The 16,423-nt window shown below is 46.5% G+C and overlaps 1 protein-coding gene across 6 annotated transcripts in view; it reads right to left on the minus strand.

Moving 5' to 3' along the window:
• Positions 1–262: 262 nt before the first annotated feature.
• The window catches only part of TTC3 (tetratricopeptide repeat domain 3), a 132,393-nt gene continuing 116,232 nt past the window's right edge, over positions 263–16,423 (minus strand). For all 6 annotated transcript variants that reach the window (XM_075542302.1, XM_075542304.1, XM_075542303.1 and 3 more), the window contains 8 exons: positions 12,352–12,452; positions 10,368–10,455; positions 9,702–9,791; positions 6,382–6,626; positions 4,678–4,795; positions 4,348–4,482; positions 3,217–3,309; positions 263–1,847 (listed from right to left, as the gene is read on the minus strand). In XM_075542302.1, coding sequence (XP_075398417.1) covers positions 1,785–1,847; positions 3,217–3,309; positions 4,348–4,482; positions 4,678–4,795; positions 6,382–6,626; positions 9,702–9,791; positions 10,368–10,455; positions 12,352–12,452 — 933 coding nt within the window. In that variant the 3' untranslated portion in view covers positions 263–1,784. The remainder of the gene's footprint in view (positions 1,848–3,216; positions 3,310–4,347; positions 4,483–4,677; positions 4,796–6,381; positions 6,627–9,701; positions 9,792–10,367; positions 10,456–12,351; positions 12,453–16,423) is intronic.

A 16,423-nucleotide genomic window follows, 5' to 3' on the forward strand; every position in this document is an offset into this window, starting at 1 on the left:
AACTTTCCATTCACGAATTTAAAGTCAACCTTAGAGAACAGTCACCGTGAGTTTAGCAGTCTTTTGGGGGGTATAAATCAGTGTGCTGACCCAGGTTCTAAAATCCCCCAAGATCACATTTGGTTCCTCAGACCCAGCACTACTCTTTTTCCACAGGAAATCACTTTTTTAAGAAGATAGAGCAAAATACACACCTAAATGGTAGAAAGTGTTCTGTAAATTCTCACAACGGAAACAGTGAAAATATGCTGCCGTTATTTTTGAATGCTCTTTATTTAGAATGCTGTTACACACAGATAAGGCAGGTTCACAAGAATATACTTGAAGTTAAATACAAAATACACTGTTTGACTCTACAATTGCTCTTTTCCACTACATTTGCTGCTACAAAGTGATCCCTACGATTTTAAAGTTCCACAGATATCAACGATACACACATACACAGTGCTTCCAGGATCTGCATGGAGAACCTGCTTCAGAATAAGGTGTGTGTGCAGGGAGGTCAGAAACACATCAAAATTCACATTGACACGGGCAGAGGACAGTGACCAAGGTTGGCTCATAAACATGTAAATGCTGGTTTCCAATGGAACAAAGAACACATTTAAGAACATTGCTTGAGAAAAATGGAATGTGTACAGAAATTCACGTTTCCATATGCACCACTGTCAATACATCACTAACAGACATTTAACAGGTAAACAATGCTATTCTCGGGTCACAGTATACTCCGCATGCATTAACACATACATCAAACGCCACATCGTGATTGTACAGGGACACCAGGATTGTCTAACGTACGGGTTTCTTTTTGCGTAGGTGGGGAGAGGAGGACGGACACATTCCTCTCCTGTGGGGTTCAGGGGGTGTGTGGTGCTGGGCCAGACGCCCAAACACCCTGACCAACTAACTCACGGACAAGGGCAGGAGCTTCTAATGAGAATATTAGTGTTCAAAGAGCAGGTCCCAGATATGGGGTTGGGATAATGAACACACAGCATCAGTTTTAAGGGTAAAAAGGTCTCAGCTGATACAAATAAAAAAGTAATCTATTTTTATGCAATAAAAAAAATAGACTATATTTTTTAGAAGATGAGAAATAAACACTGCAAATCTACGGGGTTGGGGGAGCGGTAGGGAGGGTCGGGGAGAAAAGAGTAAAAATGCAAAAATAAAAAGCAAATAATTTCAAGATGAGATTTTAATCTTTTGGTCTCGGCTAGTTGATACCAAACTAGAAATGTTAAGAATCAACTTGCAAAACGGCTAAAATATGCTTGGCTTCAGCTCACTTTGTAAATGCTGAACCTTCAAGGAAAACAGTAGGCGTACTCAGGCACACTGACTCTTAGGAAAGAGTGTAAAAGGCCCAGATCATCTCTTCTGGGGAGACACCAGCATGGGTTTTTCAAACACAAGGGGGCGCTGGGCCCTTTAGCTGGGGAAGAACCCTTGGAACTGGCGGAGAGCTGGGAACACTGCAAAGCGCGTGGGCAGCAGCAACAGCACCAACAATGTAAGAAATGCAATGGTATCAAGTGTTGAATTGGAGGGGGCACGGGGGACACTGAAGGTCACCTGTAGGAGAGATCCATGGATCAGCAGGAGGTGACACACTGGACCGGACCAGACTCCTCAGAGATGCGTGTCATCCATCTGGTGAAGTGGAGTGTTAGCCTGCCAATTCCACGGCTCAGGCTATCACTCAGCAGAGTAGAGCCTGGGCAAGTGGGTGGACGTCGCTTTTCCTGGGCGGCCGCTTCAGAAAGCACAGGCCGCTCTTTTCACAGATCTTGCTGAAAACACGCTGGGCAGACTTTGGGTCCTTTAAGCCACTGCTTAAAGCACTGAAAAGGAATGCACAAAATCAGCTGTAGACTTGGGGCCAAGTGGACTCTTTGCTCTCCTGTGTCATTGTCCTCGCCGCTAAAATTCCTTGGTGGGCCTGGCTTTTACTTCCACATCCAATGGGGCCTGGAGCTGCCCAGTGGTCTCAGTGTCAGCTCAGGCTGGGAGTGTGGGTGAAGCCCCAGAGCAAGTCAGCCTCAGTACTGGGACCCATGACCATGCCACACTTCTGACCTGACCTCAGGAGGACTCCCTGCCACCCTTTCCCACCCCTCAATTCCCGCTACTTAGCTCTCCTACTTCAGCTATCCAAATGTCCAAAGGCCAGTAGGTTCTTGGCCCTCAGACCTATCACCTCTGCTCGGCCTGGCTCTAGTCCTGGAGGCTGCACATCCATCCTCTTGCCCACAACAGCCCTGCCTCGTTGCATTGCCAACCTGTCCCTGGCTACAGAGCCACATGGCACAAGATTCTCAGACGAGAGGAGGTGCACCTGAAGGACATTCAACTGACTCTTGGTATGTCTCTCTCTAGTGAGTGTGTTCAACGTAGCCTTTTCAAGGCTGCAAACTAGTTCAAGATGATTTGGTCATGGTCAACAGGCAGCATACTGGTAGCATAGCAACCCAATCTCTCGTGGATGAGATTTATCCTAGTAAATAAATGGGCAGGGGCATCTTGGTCAAAGAGGGTGGTTGACTAGCACATTCAAAATGGTGCTATTGACTACTACCTTTGAGCGGGGTGGGGCAGTCTGGTTCCTAGTGGGGCAAGCTGTGTGAGGTTTGTTTGTTATGTAATGACTATGCTGCTCTTGTTTCCACTGATCATGATGAACTGTTGGGAAAGCCCAAGATTTTCCCCAGAGCTTACTACCACCACGCTAAGACTGAGACCTCACGGGCTCTAGTCAGCCACAGGGTACAGAACCAATACTAATCAGACCCCAAACACTTACAGACATACAAATCTTAGAAGGGTAAGAGGTCGGGTCTCTGAGGGTCAGGCACCATGGCCCAGTAAGGTTTATTATTTTGTCTTTAAAACATTAAGCCTCATTAATCTACTGAACCACTCAGAAAAACAGTGCTGCACTGCTTGTCCACCCAAGACATCTTGAACTGGGACTGTTCTCACAGCACAGCCCAGGGAGGGGTCTTCTCTCCACCGACCCACAGGGCAGCCAGGACAGCCCAGAGAGCTGCACAGAGCCCCCAGGGCCCAGGGCCCTCGCTCACCCCATGCCAGTCTGTGGAAGCAAACAATGAACAACAGCTTGGTAAAGCTTGTAGTATTAATAAGAAAATAAGTCTCCTTTGTTGATTCAAAATACTTCAGTCACCGTACGGGAAGGAAGCGCGCCCTTACCCATGTGTGGAATTTGTGCTGACAGTTCAGCAGACAGGTGGTTTTTGGCTCCAGTGCCTGTTGGCATATTTCACAGGAATTTGTAGTTGGCTCCTGGGGGCGGTGGGGGGAGGGAGGAACAGATGTGAATAGCAAAGAATAACTAGACTTCCTTTTACTACAGGAGCTAGGTGGCAAATTATTCCCCAATTCAATCAACTAATGCATGTCTTAAGGGAATCTCTCTCTCTCTCTCTCTCTCTCTCTCTCTCTCTCTCTCACACACACACACACACACACACACACACACACACATGGGCTTCCGATCACTTGTGAGAAATCTCCACCTCTTTTAGCTCCATTGGCCCATGAACTTTTTTGCGGTCCCTAGTCTACATGAAAACACAAAAGGCCTGGATACTCCTAAAGTTCCCGTTTTCCCAGAGGAAAAATGGTTTTCTATGAGAGCAGATTCCCAGGTCTGGCACTGTGCGTGGTGTTGTTTTCCACGTCACACCTGGAGCATGGCACGAGCTGATGCTAAACACTAGTGGGCATATCTAGACAGGTATCCCTGTGACGACCGAAGAGTAGTGGCTATGATGAGACGGAAGGGGAGAAGAAAGGGAAAAAAGAAGAAATAAACAAGTATTCACCTAAGTAGGTAACAGCTGGGGAGGGTGTGTAAATGACCCTCCTAGGCTCTTGGGGGAAAGGAGCAGGCACTGGGCCTGATCCAGTGAGTGAGTGTAGGATTCCGCTGAGACCAGAACTCGGGCCAGCAGGCAGGCTCCCTTTACAGACAGATGAGGAACTGCAGACTTAGAGAAATGAAGAAATGGGACCAGGCTCACAGTGTGAGTCGGTGATGGGACCAGGTGTGTGTGATGCCTAAGCCCATGCTTACATGGGAGAAAGTGATTCCCAAAGCATCTCCCCATCTCTTCAAAACAACACACTCAATACCACAATCAAAGCACTCGACTGCAGCAGAGCCAGGGCAGGGAGGCAGGGGCAGGAGGCCTAGGTATGAAAGGAACAGGGCTACTCCATGGATTGGAACCCTGTCCTTCTTCCTTCTCGTCTTCTTCACGGAAAGAAAACAACAACAGAGAAGCACAAAGACTAGAATAACAATAGAGCTGCACAGACCACACTCTCTTCTTGTTTCTGCTCCTGGTCTCCGGGGGGCGCTGGGCCAGAGACCGAGGGCTGGTTCTCAGATGGCTCCGTCCCAGTGGCCGCAGCGCTGGGCTCAGGGGCCTTGGGCTCCATCCCTGGATTTGGCTACGGAGGCAACGGGGTGGACACAGCAGAGCTCAGCTATTGAAAAGCTTGACCGTCTTCTCTCTTTGGTAATGTGCTCTATGTTTTGCTTAAGCCAAAAAAAAGCACTTTGCTTTTACCTCAAACAACTCTCAGTATTTACGAACATGTAAGGGTGGAAGGGGCCACCTCACCCAATCTGGAAGCAATACCAACCTCCTTCTTCTGTTCAATCAGGATGTGTTCGATGACTCGCCCGACAGTTTCATCAATACTCAGTCCCAAAAGGGAGCTCTTGGCTCGCACTTTTTTCACAAATCCAGCAAGCCTGGAGCTGAAAGGGAACAGTGGGAAAAAATGACAACAGAAATCTAGGTCTCTATTGCCGAGAATCACTATGTGCCAAGGTTAATCCGACAGCAGGAGAAACAGAAGCAACTACAAACAACAGAATCTGACGTCATGACAACAGTAATTGCATTTTTAAAAAGCAGAACCACTTTAAAGTACGGTCATTGTCCAAAGTCCTTAGAAAAGTTCTGGTTTTATTTCTACATATTTATTCTACCAGAATTCCGAAGCAACTATAAACTTGGGTCACCCTCCCACAATTATAAAGGGGGCTACAGACAGACGTTATGTCACCAGTGAGCCAGCGGGACCCATTGGCTCATTGACTTGAAATCACTTTCTACCCTCGAGGAAGCACATTTTGCTGACTTCCTGCCTACTGCGGTTTCGGAGGATTTTAAATCCTTTGGTTACTGACCACCTCATCTTTCTCCCTCAGAGCAGCTGGTGGGTTTGAACCGCCAACACTGCCATTAGCAGCCCAAAGCTTACCTTACAGCGCAAGCAGGGTTCTTTTTCTCAAGCTTTTCTAAGGAACTCACTACCATCAAGTCAATTCTGACTCCTGGGGCACGGCAGGACTGCCCCTGCGGGTTTCTAAGTCTGCAGCTCTTTATGAAAGCAGAAAGCCTCATCTTTCTCCCGTGGAGTGGCTGGTGGGTTTGAACTGCTGGCCTTGTGGTTAGCAGCCCAATGCAACTCCCCCTACACCTCCAGGGCTCCTCCTGTCACACGGAGCCAGGGCTAAACAGGGTCACGTGCAGGTAAAATATACTTATGTTCAAGGGGGCAGGGCTCCACCTACAAGTGCACACCATGACTTTGGGTCAATCTTGTTTTAAAGACTACCCAGTGCTTCCAAGCGATGGGCTCAGGGTCTACCATTAACGTAGCAGTCAGAACAACAGGAAACAGAGAGGCCTTCCTAGTGGGCATCTCTGCTGAGCTGCACCAGGAGCTGCACCCACCCCCTGACCACAGTCTTCCTTCTGGCTGGTGCAAGGTACACGACTGTCCCCCTTATACCAACGTGAGACCCTACTGCAGGGCCTGCCCTCCCCGAGCCTCATTCACAGCTCTGTGTGAGCAGCGCTTCCCACCCTCAGAGGACTCGCCTTTCCATGAGCCCGCACCCCTGCAGAATCAGGCCGAGTCTGTGGTCTCTCTCAGTCAGAGGCAGTGCCCAGCAAGAGGGTGGCAGCTGCGGCGACTTTCCCTGCTATAAGTGACATGAAGAAGCCATGGTACGGTGGCCATCTGTCTTTCCCTCACCACTCACGCTGCAGAGTAGCAGGTGATCTCAACCAACCGCCGTGGGTCCTGCTGGGGGGGTGGGGTGTAAGGGGACGGAGGAGTGGGGTGTGTGTGTGTGTCAGTTCAGCAGTGCCATTTCCAAAGTCTAGGTGTGCACATGTGACCCACATTTGAAAGCCCTCCCTCTGTGCTACAGGAGAGACCGGACATGTTGGAGTGAAACATTTGTGCAGTCCTTTCTGTTTCGGGTCCTACAAGGCTATGGTCTTATGGAGCCGGGAAGGTTCGGGTCAGCAGAGGCATTTCTAGGCCTACCTGCTGTAGCACGGGAACACCGCTGCCAGGTGCTCAATGATACTATTGAACGGCTTCTGGTTGGAGCGGGCAGCGCGTCCTTGGGGCGAAGGTGGTTTCTGCTCAGCCTGGGTGTTCGGCCTGGACTGAGCTTCCTGGACAGCCTTCTTGGCACATGCCAAGAGCCGGGCGACTTCAGACTGGTCTGCGGAGTTGCTCTCTGCAGAGGCGCTGCTGTTCTTTGCGTCTTTGGGCAGAAGCTTGTACTGGGAGACACACCACAGGGGTTGCACCGTTTAGAGAAGGCTGGCCTGAGCTACCAGGAGCAACACTACAGACAGAGACTGAGTGCTAAGCACCACTATGGCAAAGCGTGCAAGAAAGGCCTGGAGAGCTCCTTTAGGGAAGTTAGCAAACCCGGTGGGTGGAGCACAGTTCTGCCGGGAGTTGGAGCCTACGCTGTGGCAAGTCGCATGCGGGCACAAACGCTGTGCTCTAACACATAGGAAACCTCATCCGCGCAAGTTAACACTGTTTCCAAAAAGTAGCGATCACAGCTAGGACAAGGCAGGAGTCTCTTCTCCAAACCCTTCTCCCAGTTCCTCATTGCTTTCTATATAAATTGTGCAACTCTGCCTCACACTGAACCTGGCCTCCTGCCCTTCTCCTGCTACTACCCCTTCTCTTGCACTTGCCCCCTTCCCAAGTCAATGCTGTGACCCATTCATCAGTGAAAAAGTTCGCTGCCACTGTCCGTGCCAAAGTCACCAACAACCTCCAGCCCATGAAACCAGCCTCACACATTCTCTGATCAGAGCACACCCCTCCCTGGTTACACTTGGCAACTTCCTGCCCACTTCTCTGGAGGCCTGCTGGGAAGTCCTTCCCCCCGGCCACACGTCAGCCCTTGGTGGGCTCCAGGCCATTTGACACTCCCACCCCCTACCCTTCCATAGCCTGACTGCTGATTTAGAGTTCCTTAGAGTTCTCAGTCTCTTATGCTTTTCAGAGATAAAACTCTGCATTTCCAGACTTCACATGGGTAGATCCACTCGGGTGGACCCCAAGGCAACTCAAAGTCTATGTGTTCAAAACCAGCATCTGCACGGTCTCCTCAACACTACCTAGTCTAAGAGTCTCCCTCACTGACACGCTGGGCCAAACCGGGCTTCATCCTACAAAACACACACACATCACACACATGCATGCACGCACACACACTCCTGTGCCCCAACTGAAGGAGCAGAGCAATTCTCTCATCAGTTCTTCCTAGCGAGTTGCACATCGTGTCTTCCCCACCCCTAGAGCTGCTCCCTTGCCTGGAGGTGGCGAAGGCTGTGAGCAGTCACTGGTCGGCCAGAACCCACTCATGCCCTACCACCCCCTTCTTCCCACTGCAGTAGCGTGGTCTTCATTACAAACAGATCTGTGATCACATCCTACTTGGACCCTGTGCTAGCCTCCCTGGGCCCTGAGGAAAGTCCAGACTCAACTTGACTCACAGCAGAGGTCCCCTAGTTCTGGCCCCTGGCACACTTGCACCTTCTTTCTCAGTACGGCCTCTGGGTCACTTCTTTGAGATCCATAAGCCATAGATGCTCCCTCCGGAATGTAGCATCTTTTATCAGGAGCACTCCAAACATCCTAACACCCCGCTTCTCCTCAAACACCACCCCCCACTTACTCCTTTGGTTCATTCCTAGTTCAAATCCAACCCCGAGAGCCCAGAACCCTAGGTTGAGCTGTGCTGCTGCAGCATTCAGTGTGCCAGCGAGCAACCTGGCACGCTCTGCTCGCACAGGGGAGTTTAGTCTGTCTGCTTCCCGAGACCATACGCACCTTGAGGGCCCAGGCCACATCTGGTCACCAATGAATACCCAAGGAATGAATGAGGGAGAAATGAAACACAAGGTGAATGTTTTCAGAGACGTGTAGTACTCAAGCTACTGGCACACGAAAAGTTCCCCAGGATTTTGGGATATTAAAATTCTAGAGTTATAAATTCAAATAAAAATACTCTACATAGGTCCAAAGATTTTTTTCTGTCCATGTCTGCTACTAGCACTTGGAAAAACCTGTAAATGACAAGTGAGGTTTAACTTAATCCTAACAAAATACTCTTTGTGGCTCAGTTTAAGGTGAACACACTTTTTCTCTTAATGTCTTTATTATTATTTTATTACTATTATTATTTTGCAGGTGGCTTCTGAGTGCCAACTGCACAAGGCCTGCAGAGAAAAGGCTGCTCCAGATCAGGTTTCTGATCCTAAAGAGCCTGCTGCCTGAGCTAGAGAAATAGAATACATGAAAGACAAGGTTCATGGGGAGGTGGGCGCTAATGGAGGGTCCTCAGGGAGGCAGAATGCAGGCTGAGGACAAGGTTTGAAGCTGGGGGACAGCTCAGGCAAAGCTCTGGAAGGAACAGGGAGGTAGCTAGCTAGCAGCACATCAATAGCCTTGCTTTGTCTTAAGAATCATATATTTTAATGAGGGGCCTAACCATTCCAAAACCTCTTTCTAACCAACTCTGGGATAGAATCCTTCTTTGTGTTCTTCAAGTCTCATCTTCCTTGTAGTGAATATATTTTCTGTTTAGTTATTACCTGAGCATTCTACTCTGCAACCAAATCTAATCAATATGTACTCCAGAATGTAATAAAGTGAGACCAGTAGGTTAGCCTCACTTTAAAGACCACAGAATACAAGCAATGGTTTTCCTTTACTGTCTTCATATTTTAAAAGGAGAGAAAAGATTTAACAGTCATGATTATTCAAAATAACCCTCAAAAGGAACAGTAAAATATCGTGTGTCAAACCAACAAAGCCCTTGTATGTCCCAGGGATAGCCGTTTCTCGTCTGTATTTAATGAGGAGATAGGTGTTAAATCTTAGAGTTTGGTCTCATACCCCTGAGGATCTACAGCTCAAGTGGCATTCGAAGAGATGGCCTACCTGAATCACAGGCACCTGGTGGAATATTAGTTGGAATGGAGAAATATACACACACACATACGCACACACACCAGCACCGGAAAAAGAAAGAAGACAGGCTTTGGAGTATGAAAGTAATAGACACACAATTGTCAGGGGTTTCTCTGTCACATCCTGTCCTCGTACACAGACGCAGGAAGACTGCTCTCCCTCTCTTGCATGAGTATGGTACGCAGCTTGGAAAGTTAAGCAGAAGCACAGATAATGAAAACATTCAGGCATTTAATAATCCATTAAATCCCCAACCCCAGGAAGCATCCACAATGAAGAACTACTTTGGCCAGTTACGAAAGAACTCACAGTTCCTTCAAAAAGGAAAGCGGTGGGAGGAAAAGCTGCGACGGACTTACCTGGTCGAAGACAGGAAGGCAGAACATCTCCGTAATCTCACAGACGTCTGTACCACTTTTGGCTTCCTCAATCTTCTCCTCTACCTGAGACTGCAGGCCGACAGGAAAATGTTAAACTCCGAGGGGAAAACCTGCACTGTCAATGAATGCTTTTTAAATCCATACACGTTACAAATGGTCACCACCTGTCCAGGAACCATAACTGAGGTGCAAGGTATTAAAAACTATTCCTTTCAGGATACACTCAAAATAAACGCTAGCTCACCAGAAGGCTCTACAGCAGTGCCCCGAGGGGTGAGCTGCAAAGCAGACCCCCTTTCTCCTGGGTTGTGGGCTGCGCTACAAACGTTTCTCCTGGGTGGGTGGTGAGTAATTTTTTTTGCTGCAAAGTGGGTGGTAGGCTTTCTAAGTCTGGGATCCTATGCTCTGTAGCCCATGAAACATAATGTCTCTTACCTTGTCAATCAAGGGCAGAGTTCAAGATAATTACTGAATTAAGACAGTATCCTTACTTTCATGAAAAATTCTTAATACTCTCAAAATAAAACATATGTTACTATTAGCAGCTAAAAAAGAAGCACATTTCATTACAACAATGGCGGTCTCCTCTGACAATAATAATAACCATCATATACTTGACGGATTATAAAATGTTTTACAACTTACATTCACAATTTCAAGCTCATCTTTAATCCAAGAAAAGCAAGAGTCCCACTCCTGTAAGACAGCTTCCAATAGGGACTCGTCATAATCACTGAAAAAGTATAAAAATACGATTTACGTTAGAAATTAAAAATTTCAATGAGAGCAGATATTTAAACATGACAATGATACTTTAAAGAAGGTCACAAAAGAAAAATGATTGTTAAAGCCTTTGTCTTGAAGAAAGAGTTTGTCTCTGTTGACTTCACCACTTCAGAAACTGGTTAATGACTGCTATGTGCTAAACCCCCAAACTGGTGAGCAAAGATCAAACGCTGTCCTGAATCTTCCCTGCGAACTCAGCGTTGGAGACTCTGACCATCCTTCATTTGGCATCTTTCTGTCTAACATGAAGAGTTGTCTTTACATTCAAAGCAAACCAAAAAATAAATCAATGCTCTCTTGAGACATTCACAATATTCTAAAACCTCAATCTCTACTTCACTACCGAAATAATGAGGAAGGCCGAGGAAATTAAGATCCACCATTCAGGATCTCAGCAACTCATTAAACCCTGTCTATTGTGAGTAATGGGGAAGCTTATCCTTCCTCATTGAGATGACAAGTAACACAGTAAGTCTCCTCATACATCTGATAGCAATCACTTCTTTTGCTAGCCTTTGGTGAATGGTGTAGAGTAAGCACAGAGGCCCCAGAAAGAAAGAAGTTTGAAACTTCATGGGAGAAAACCAAAATGTCAAATTCACTACCATTGGAGTCAATTCCGATTTATAGTAACCCTATAGAACAGGGTAGAGCTGCCCCTGTGGGCTTCTGAGACTGTCGGTATTCATAGAACTAGAAAGCCTCATCTTTCTCCCATGGAGTGGCTTGGAGTTTTGAACTGCTGGCCCTGTGGTTAGCAGCCCAATGTGTAGCCACTAAGCCACCAGAGCCCCCTTTGTGAGGAAGCTCATGCTATCAAGATAAAAGAAGGTCTGAGAGTGTCTGGTTGCCCTCGTGAGGGAGTCTCCATATATGTTCCATACCGAGCATGTCACGCAGCCATGTGAACAGCTGTACTGACTCTGTCATCTGACTGGCATCTGGCCCAGCACTAATCAGAAAGGGGTTCTCCCGTGAAAAAGCGTAAATCTTGAAAGTGAGGAAACATGTGAAGAGAAACATACTGACACTGTTTTTCTATTACCCATACAATCTATGGCTCATCACCAAGCACCTCAAATTTGAACCCAAAGCCCTGAGAAGAGTAAGGAGTCTGTGTAGAACACGATAAAAGAACAGATGAAAACATCAACTTCATGTAAAAATGACTAACTAAATGAAGCTAAATGCAGACTGCGGAAGACTCTCTGAGGGTGTGTGTAAACCAAGCCACAGGGAAACAGCAGAGCATAGAGAGCTGTTTTTAAAAAAGAACAAATGGCTCTTCATCACAGAGACATTCCCATATTCTGCCACAAAGATTGCTTCACGGCTGGCAGAGAAGCCATTTTGGCAAAAGGTTGAAAAAGCCGTAGAGATGTCGTCTTCATTCGAGAACTGCACTGCACAGAAATAAAAATGGTATTCAGCTCCAAGGCTGCTCACCTCAGGGCAGCTTACATTCACAGAACTGCCAATCACCAACTGCCTCTCCGAGGTCCTCCGTGACCTCCCACAGTCTGGCTGAAGAGGTGTAATGGGGGGAAGCTCCTGCTTCGCTACCCAGTGACAAAGAGATACCCGTTTGTCGGGTTTTGTCTTTCAATGACTTAGCACGTTTATTCCAAAGTACTAACAGCTATCCCTTCATTTAGAGTTAAGGGTAATCCTGACCTTTTATGTTTGTGCTGATTTTTCCACAATTGAGCATGTGGCAACTCTATAACTACGAGGAGTCAAATGTTCCTGTCCAACAGGTATGATTTCTGTAGACTCAGTGACGAAGCATTCCTCAGAAGACACACTGGGAAAGGCACACAGGGTAAGGGAAGGCACGAGGTACCTGCTCCCACTTCTCAGGTGCTCCACATAGTTCTCTCCACTGCTTTTAATGACTCCCAACTTCCACGTATAGAGTTCCTTCCAGCTTTCAAGCACAGACACCTGCCGGTAGAACAGAGAGCATTTTAAGGATTTTAAAAGCAGAAGACAACAGTAAAAACCACTTTCAGGGTTGCTGCAGCCATGGTGGTTCTCACGCCTAGTGAGCAGAACTACCTTTCAGCCTCCAAGTCTGTAATCTTAAGGGAGCAGGATCAGTAGCTCTTTCTCCCCAAGAGCTGGGCTGGATGGATTCGAACCATCAACCTTTTGGTTAGCAGCAGAGCGCTTGAACCATTAAGCTACCAGGACTCCTGTTACAGATAAAACTTAAATACTGTAAATTAAGTTTCAGATGCTTCCCTAAATAGCATATGACAATAACAACCAGAACTTGGTCTTACTATAATTTCCCCCAAGTGAGCATTTGGATTTGAACATGGACAAACAGACACTGAACCATGTGCCTTCAGTGGCACTCTTTCCAGGACTCTGGTTCTCTGAGTGCCTCTAGGACTGTCCAGTGCACGCAGAGGGGTGGGGTGGGGGGGTGAGGGGGGTAGGGGTAGTGGTGGGGGTGTGTGTAAGGTGGGATGGGGGTGGGGAGGGAAGCACAGAATAACCACCAGCTTGCTCCTTACTTAAAAGTTCCACAGCGCTTGAGCTCAGCTTCCAAAGTCTCAGGGCATTTTAAATAAAATACTAAATAAAGCACCTTTTAAAAACAAAGCACCAATATGAGAATCACTGCTGGCAGTATAAAGGGTCTTGTTTTAAGCCAGATGTCAGTGTCTGGGCAGAGACCTCTAGGCACTACTTAGTGGGCCAAAGAAGTTAAAGTACAGAGGTGGGTGTGTGACCCTGAGAAGACGGTTACTGGGCTGTGTTTTTATAACAGTGGTCTCCTACAATGTTTGTTCTTTTGTGTTCCACTAACTGAACTCAGCTAATGGCCTCCACATCCATCCACGTGATGACGTGTTTCACAGGTTCACCATCACTCTTTAGTGATGCGTAGTGTTCCACCATGAGGATGTACCGAAGTTTATTTACTCCTTCCATGGATGGGCATTTTGGTTGTTTCCGTCTTCTGTGAATAATCCTCCTACTAATCTGAGCCTGCTTTGTTCCTTGGTGTGTCCCCCCTCCCCCCAGGTATGTAGCAAGGAAAGGGACTGCTGGTCAGATGGTATCTCTATCCCCGATGGTTTGAGGACACACCATAGCACGTCTCACTGGTTAGTTTCACAGTCCTCCTAGCAGTGAGCAAGGGCCCCAATGTCTACGCACCCTCTCTAGCATTTATTTTCTGCATTTAAAAAATCATTTTATTGGGGGCTCATACAATTCTTATCACAATCCATACATACATCCTTTGTGTCAAGAACATATGTACATTTGTTGCCATCATCCTCAAAACATTTGCCTTCTACTTGAGCCCTTCATATCTGCTGCTCATTTCCCCCTCCCTCCCCACTCCTCCTTACCTCCTGAACCCTTCATCATTCATATATTATTATTATTTTGTCATATATTAAATTGTCTGATGTCTCCCCCTGCCATCTTCTCTGCTGTCCCTCCCCCAGGGAGGAGGCTATATGTAGATTCCTATAATCAGTTTCCCATTTCTACCCTACATTCTCTCCACCTTCCAAGCATCGCCACTCTCACCACTGGTCCTGAAGGAGTCATCTGTCCTGGATTCCCTGTGTTTCCATTTCCTATCTGTACCAGTGTACATTCTCTGGTCTAGCCAGATGTGCAAGGTAGAATTGGGATGTTAGTGGGTGGGGGGTGGGGGGAGGAAGTATTTAAGAACTAGAGGAAAGTTATATGTTTCATTGTTGCTACACTGCACCCTGACTGGTTCATCTCCTCCCCACAATCCTTCAGTAAGGGGTGTCCGGTTGGCTAGCACTGGACTTTGAGTCTCCACTCTGCACTCACCCACATTTTCAATTATATGATTTTTTTTTGTTCCTTGATGCTTGATACCTGATCCCTTTGACAGCTCATGGTCACACAGACTGGTGTGTTTCTTCCATGTGGGCTTTGTTGCTTCTGAGATATCTGGCCACTTGTTTATCTTCAAGCCTTTAAGACCCCAGACGCTATATCTTTTGATAGCTGGGCACCATCCGCTTTCTTCACCACATTTGCTTATGCACATATTTGTCTTCATTGATTGTATCAGGGAGGTGGGTGCATTTGTTTTTTTATAGTTTTCTTATCATTGTTGGTTAAAGTTTTCTTATCATTGTCGATGTGAGGTAGTATCTCATTGCTATTTTGATCTGCATTTCTCAAATCGCTAGTGGTCACAAATATTTCTTCATATATTTGTTAGTCCCTGGATGTCTTTTTTGGTGAACTATCTGTTCTTGTCCTCTGCCCAATTTCAATGGAATGATTCATCTTTTTCTTGTATAGGGGTTTACATTTTCTACAGCTTTTTAGAAATTAGTCCTTTGTCTGGTATGTCATTGCTGAAATTTCCCCCAGTCTGTGGGTTCTTTTTTCCCTCTTTAGATGAAGTGTCATAATGCATACAAGTGTCAGAGTATGGATTCTTTTATGAATTGAAGTGTGTTCCCCAAAATCCATATGTTATGAATCCTAAACCCTATATCTGAGTTCCGATATCTGGCTGGTGAGATTTCTAAGCAAGACCTTAAAGGACTCACGTGAGTTCTCCTTGTTGCTTATAGTAAAATGTGAACGGAAAGAGGCGGTTTGAAAAATGAGCGGTGCAAAAGGAAAATAGAACTTAAAAGATCTGAAAAACTCTGTTGTGCAAGCTAAGGAGATGTGTCCTAGAATGCCCACCACAGACATGCTTACACAATCTTTTGCTAAAGAAAGTATCTGTGACTGATGGGTATAACCAGCTACCACAGCGGGAAACCCATCAGCTTAGACTGAAGGAGACAGTATACAAAATGAAAGGAAAGAACACAACCAGCCTCATGACACTGTACAGGCTAAGGAGCTACATTTGTTGTCCTCAAAGAAAAGGTAACAGCCATCCCTGGAGCAGCTCTGAGCTCAGCAGAACTGCTGGGAAGCAGGGTTTCTTGGTTTCAAAGGGCAGGACTACAGCACCCTGGATCTCAAAGGCGGGCCCAGCCTCCTGGGTTCACAGAGTTGGAAGAATCTTTGCCAACTCAGTTTTAGAGTGTTGAGCTGCTGTTAAGGGGTGCCAGGAAGATGGGGCAGTTCACTCTAAGTTGAGAAGGTGGGACTGCCATGCCCACGGTGCAGAACAGGGTTTCCTGGTCCAAATGGGCTAGGAGAATGGGGCTGTCAAAACAGAGGGGAGAACGTGGTCATCCCAGAGGGCTTGGAAGGCAGAGTTGAGGGCCAGGATGGCAGTGTGGCTAAAACCCAGAGTCTGGAGACAGCGCCATTGCACAGGTGGGCTCAAAAAATAGGATTCTTTTCCAGCCTTGAGAGCTAATATAAATTATGCTAGGGGTTGACTTGCTTGTTGCCTGTAATCCTTGTTTTTCCTGCAATTTCTTCCATTTATAATGGAAATGTCTACATGTCCTGCCTGTTTCAACACTTACTCTGGAGATAGGTATAATCTAGGTATCACAGATGAAGAGGAATTTTGTTCAAGAATGAATTGTATCTAAATTCCCATTCATATTTGATTTAGATGATTTCAGAAACAGAAATTTTTGATCTGGGATTAAAACTTTTTGGATTATATAATGGAGTGAATGTGTTTTCCATACATCAAAGACAAGGATTTTCGGGAGTACCAAAGTGTGGAAGGGACTGAAGTGTGTCCCTCAAAACCATGTCGTGCAAGACTTAAATCTAGGTCTACAATTATAAAAACTCATTTGAGAATGAGTTTTCTTTGCTCATTAACAAAACAGGATTAGTGAAGGGTATGTTTTGAGTATATCTCTTTTGAGACATAAAGGAGATTAAACAAGCGACTGAGCAAGACATGTGTCAGATCATTACCAGGACGCACGGAGAGCTCCAAAATAAGAAGACATGTGAGCTAAAGAGACAAGGAG

Source organism: Tenrec ecaudatus, chromosome 2, assembly GCF_050624435.1.
Source record: "Tenrec ecaudatus isolate mTenEca1 chromosome 2, mTenEca1.hap1, whole genome shotgun sequence".
NCBI lineage: Eukaryota > Metazoa > Chordata > Mammalia > Afrosoricida > Tenrecidae > Tenrec > Tenrec ecaudatus.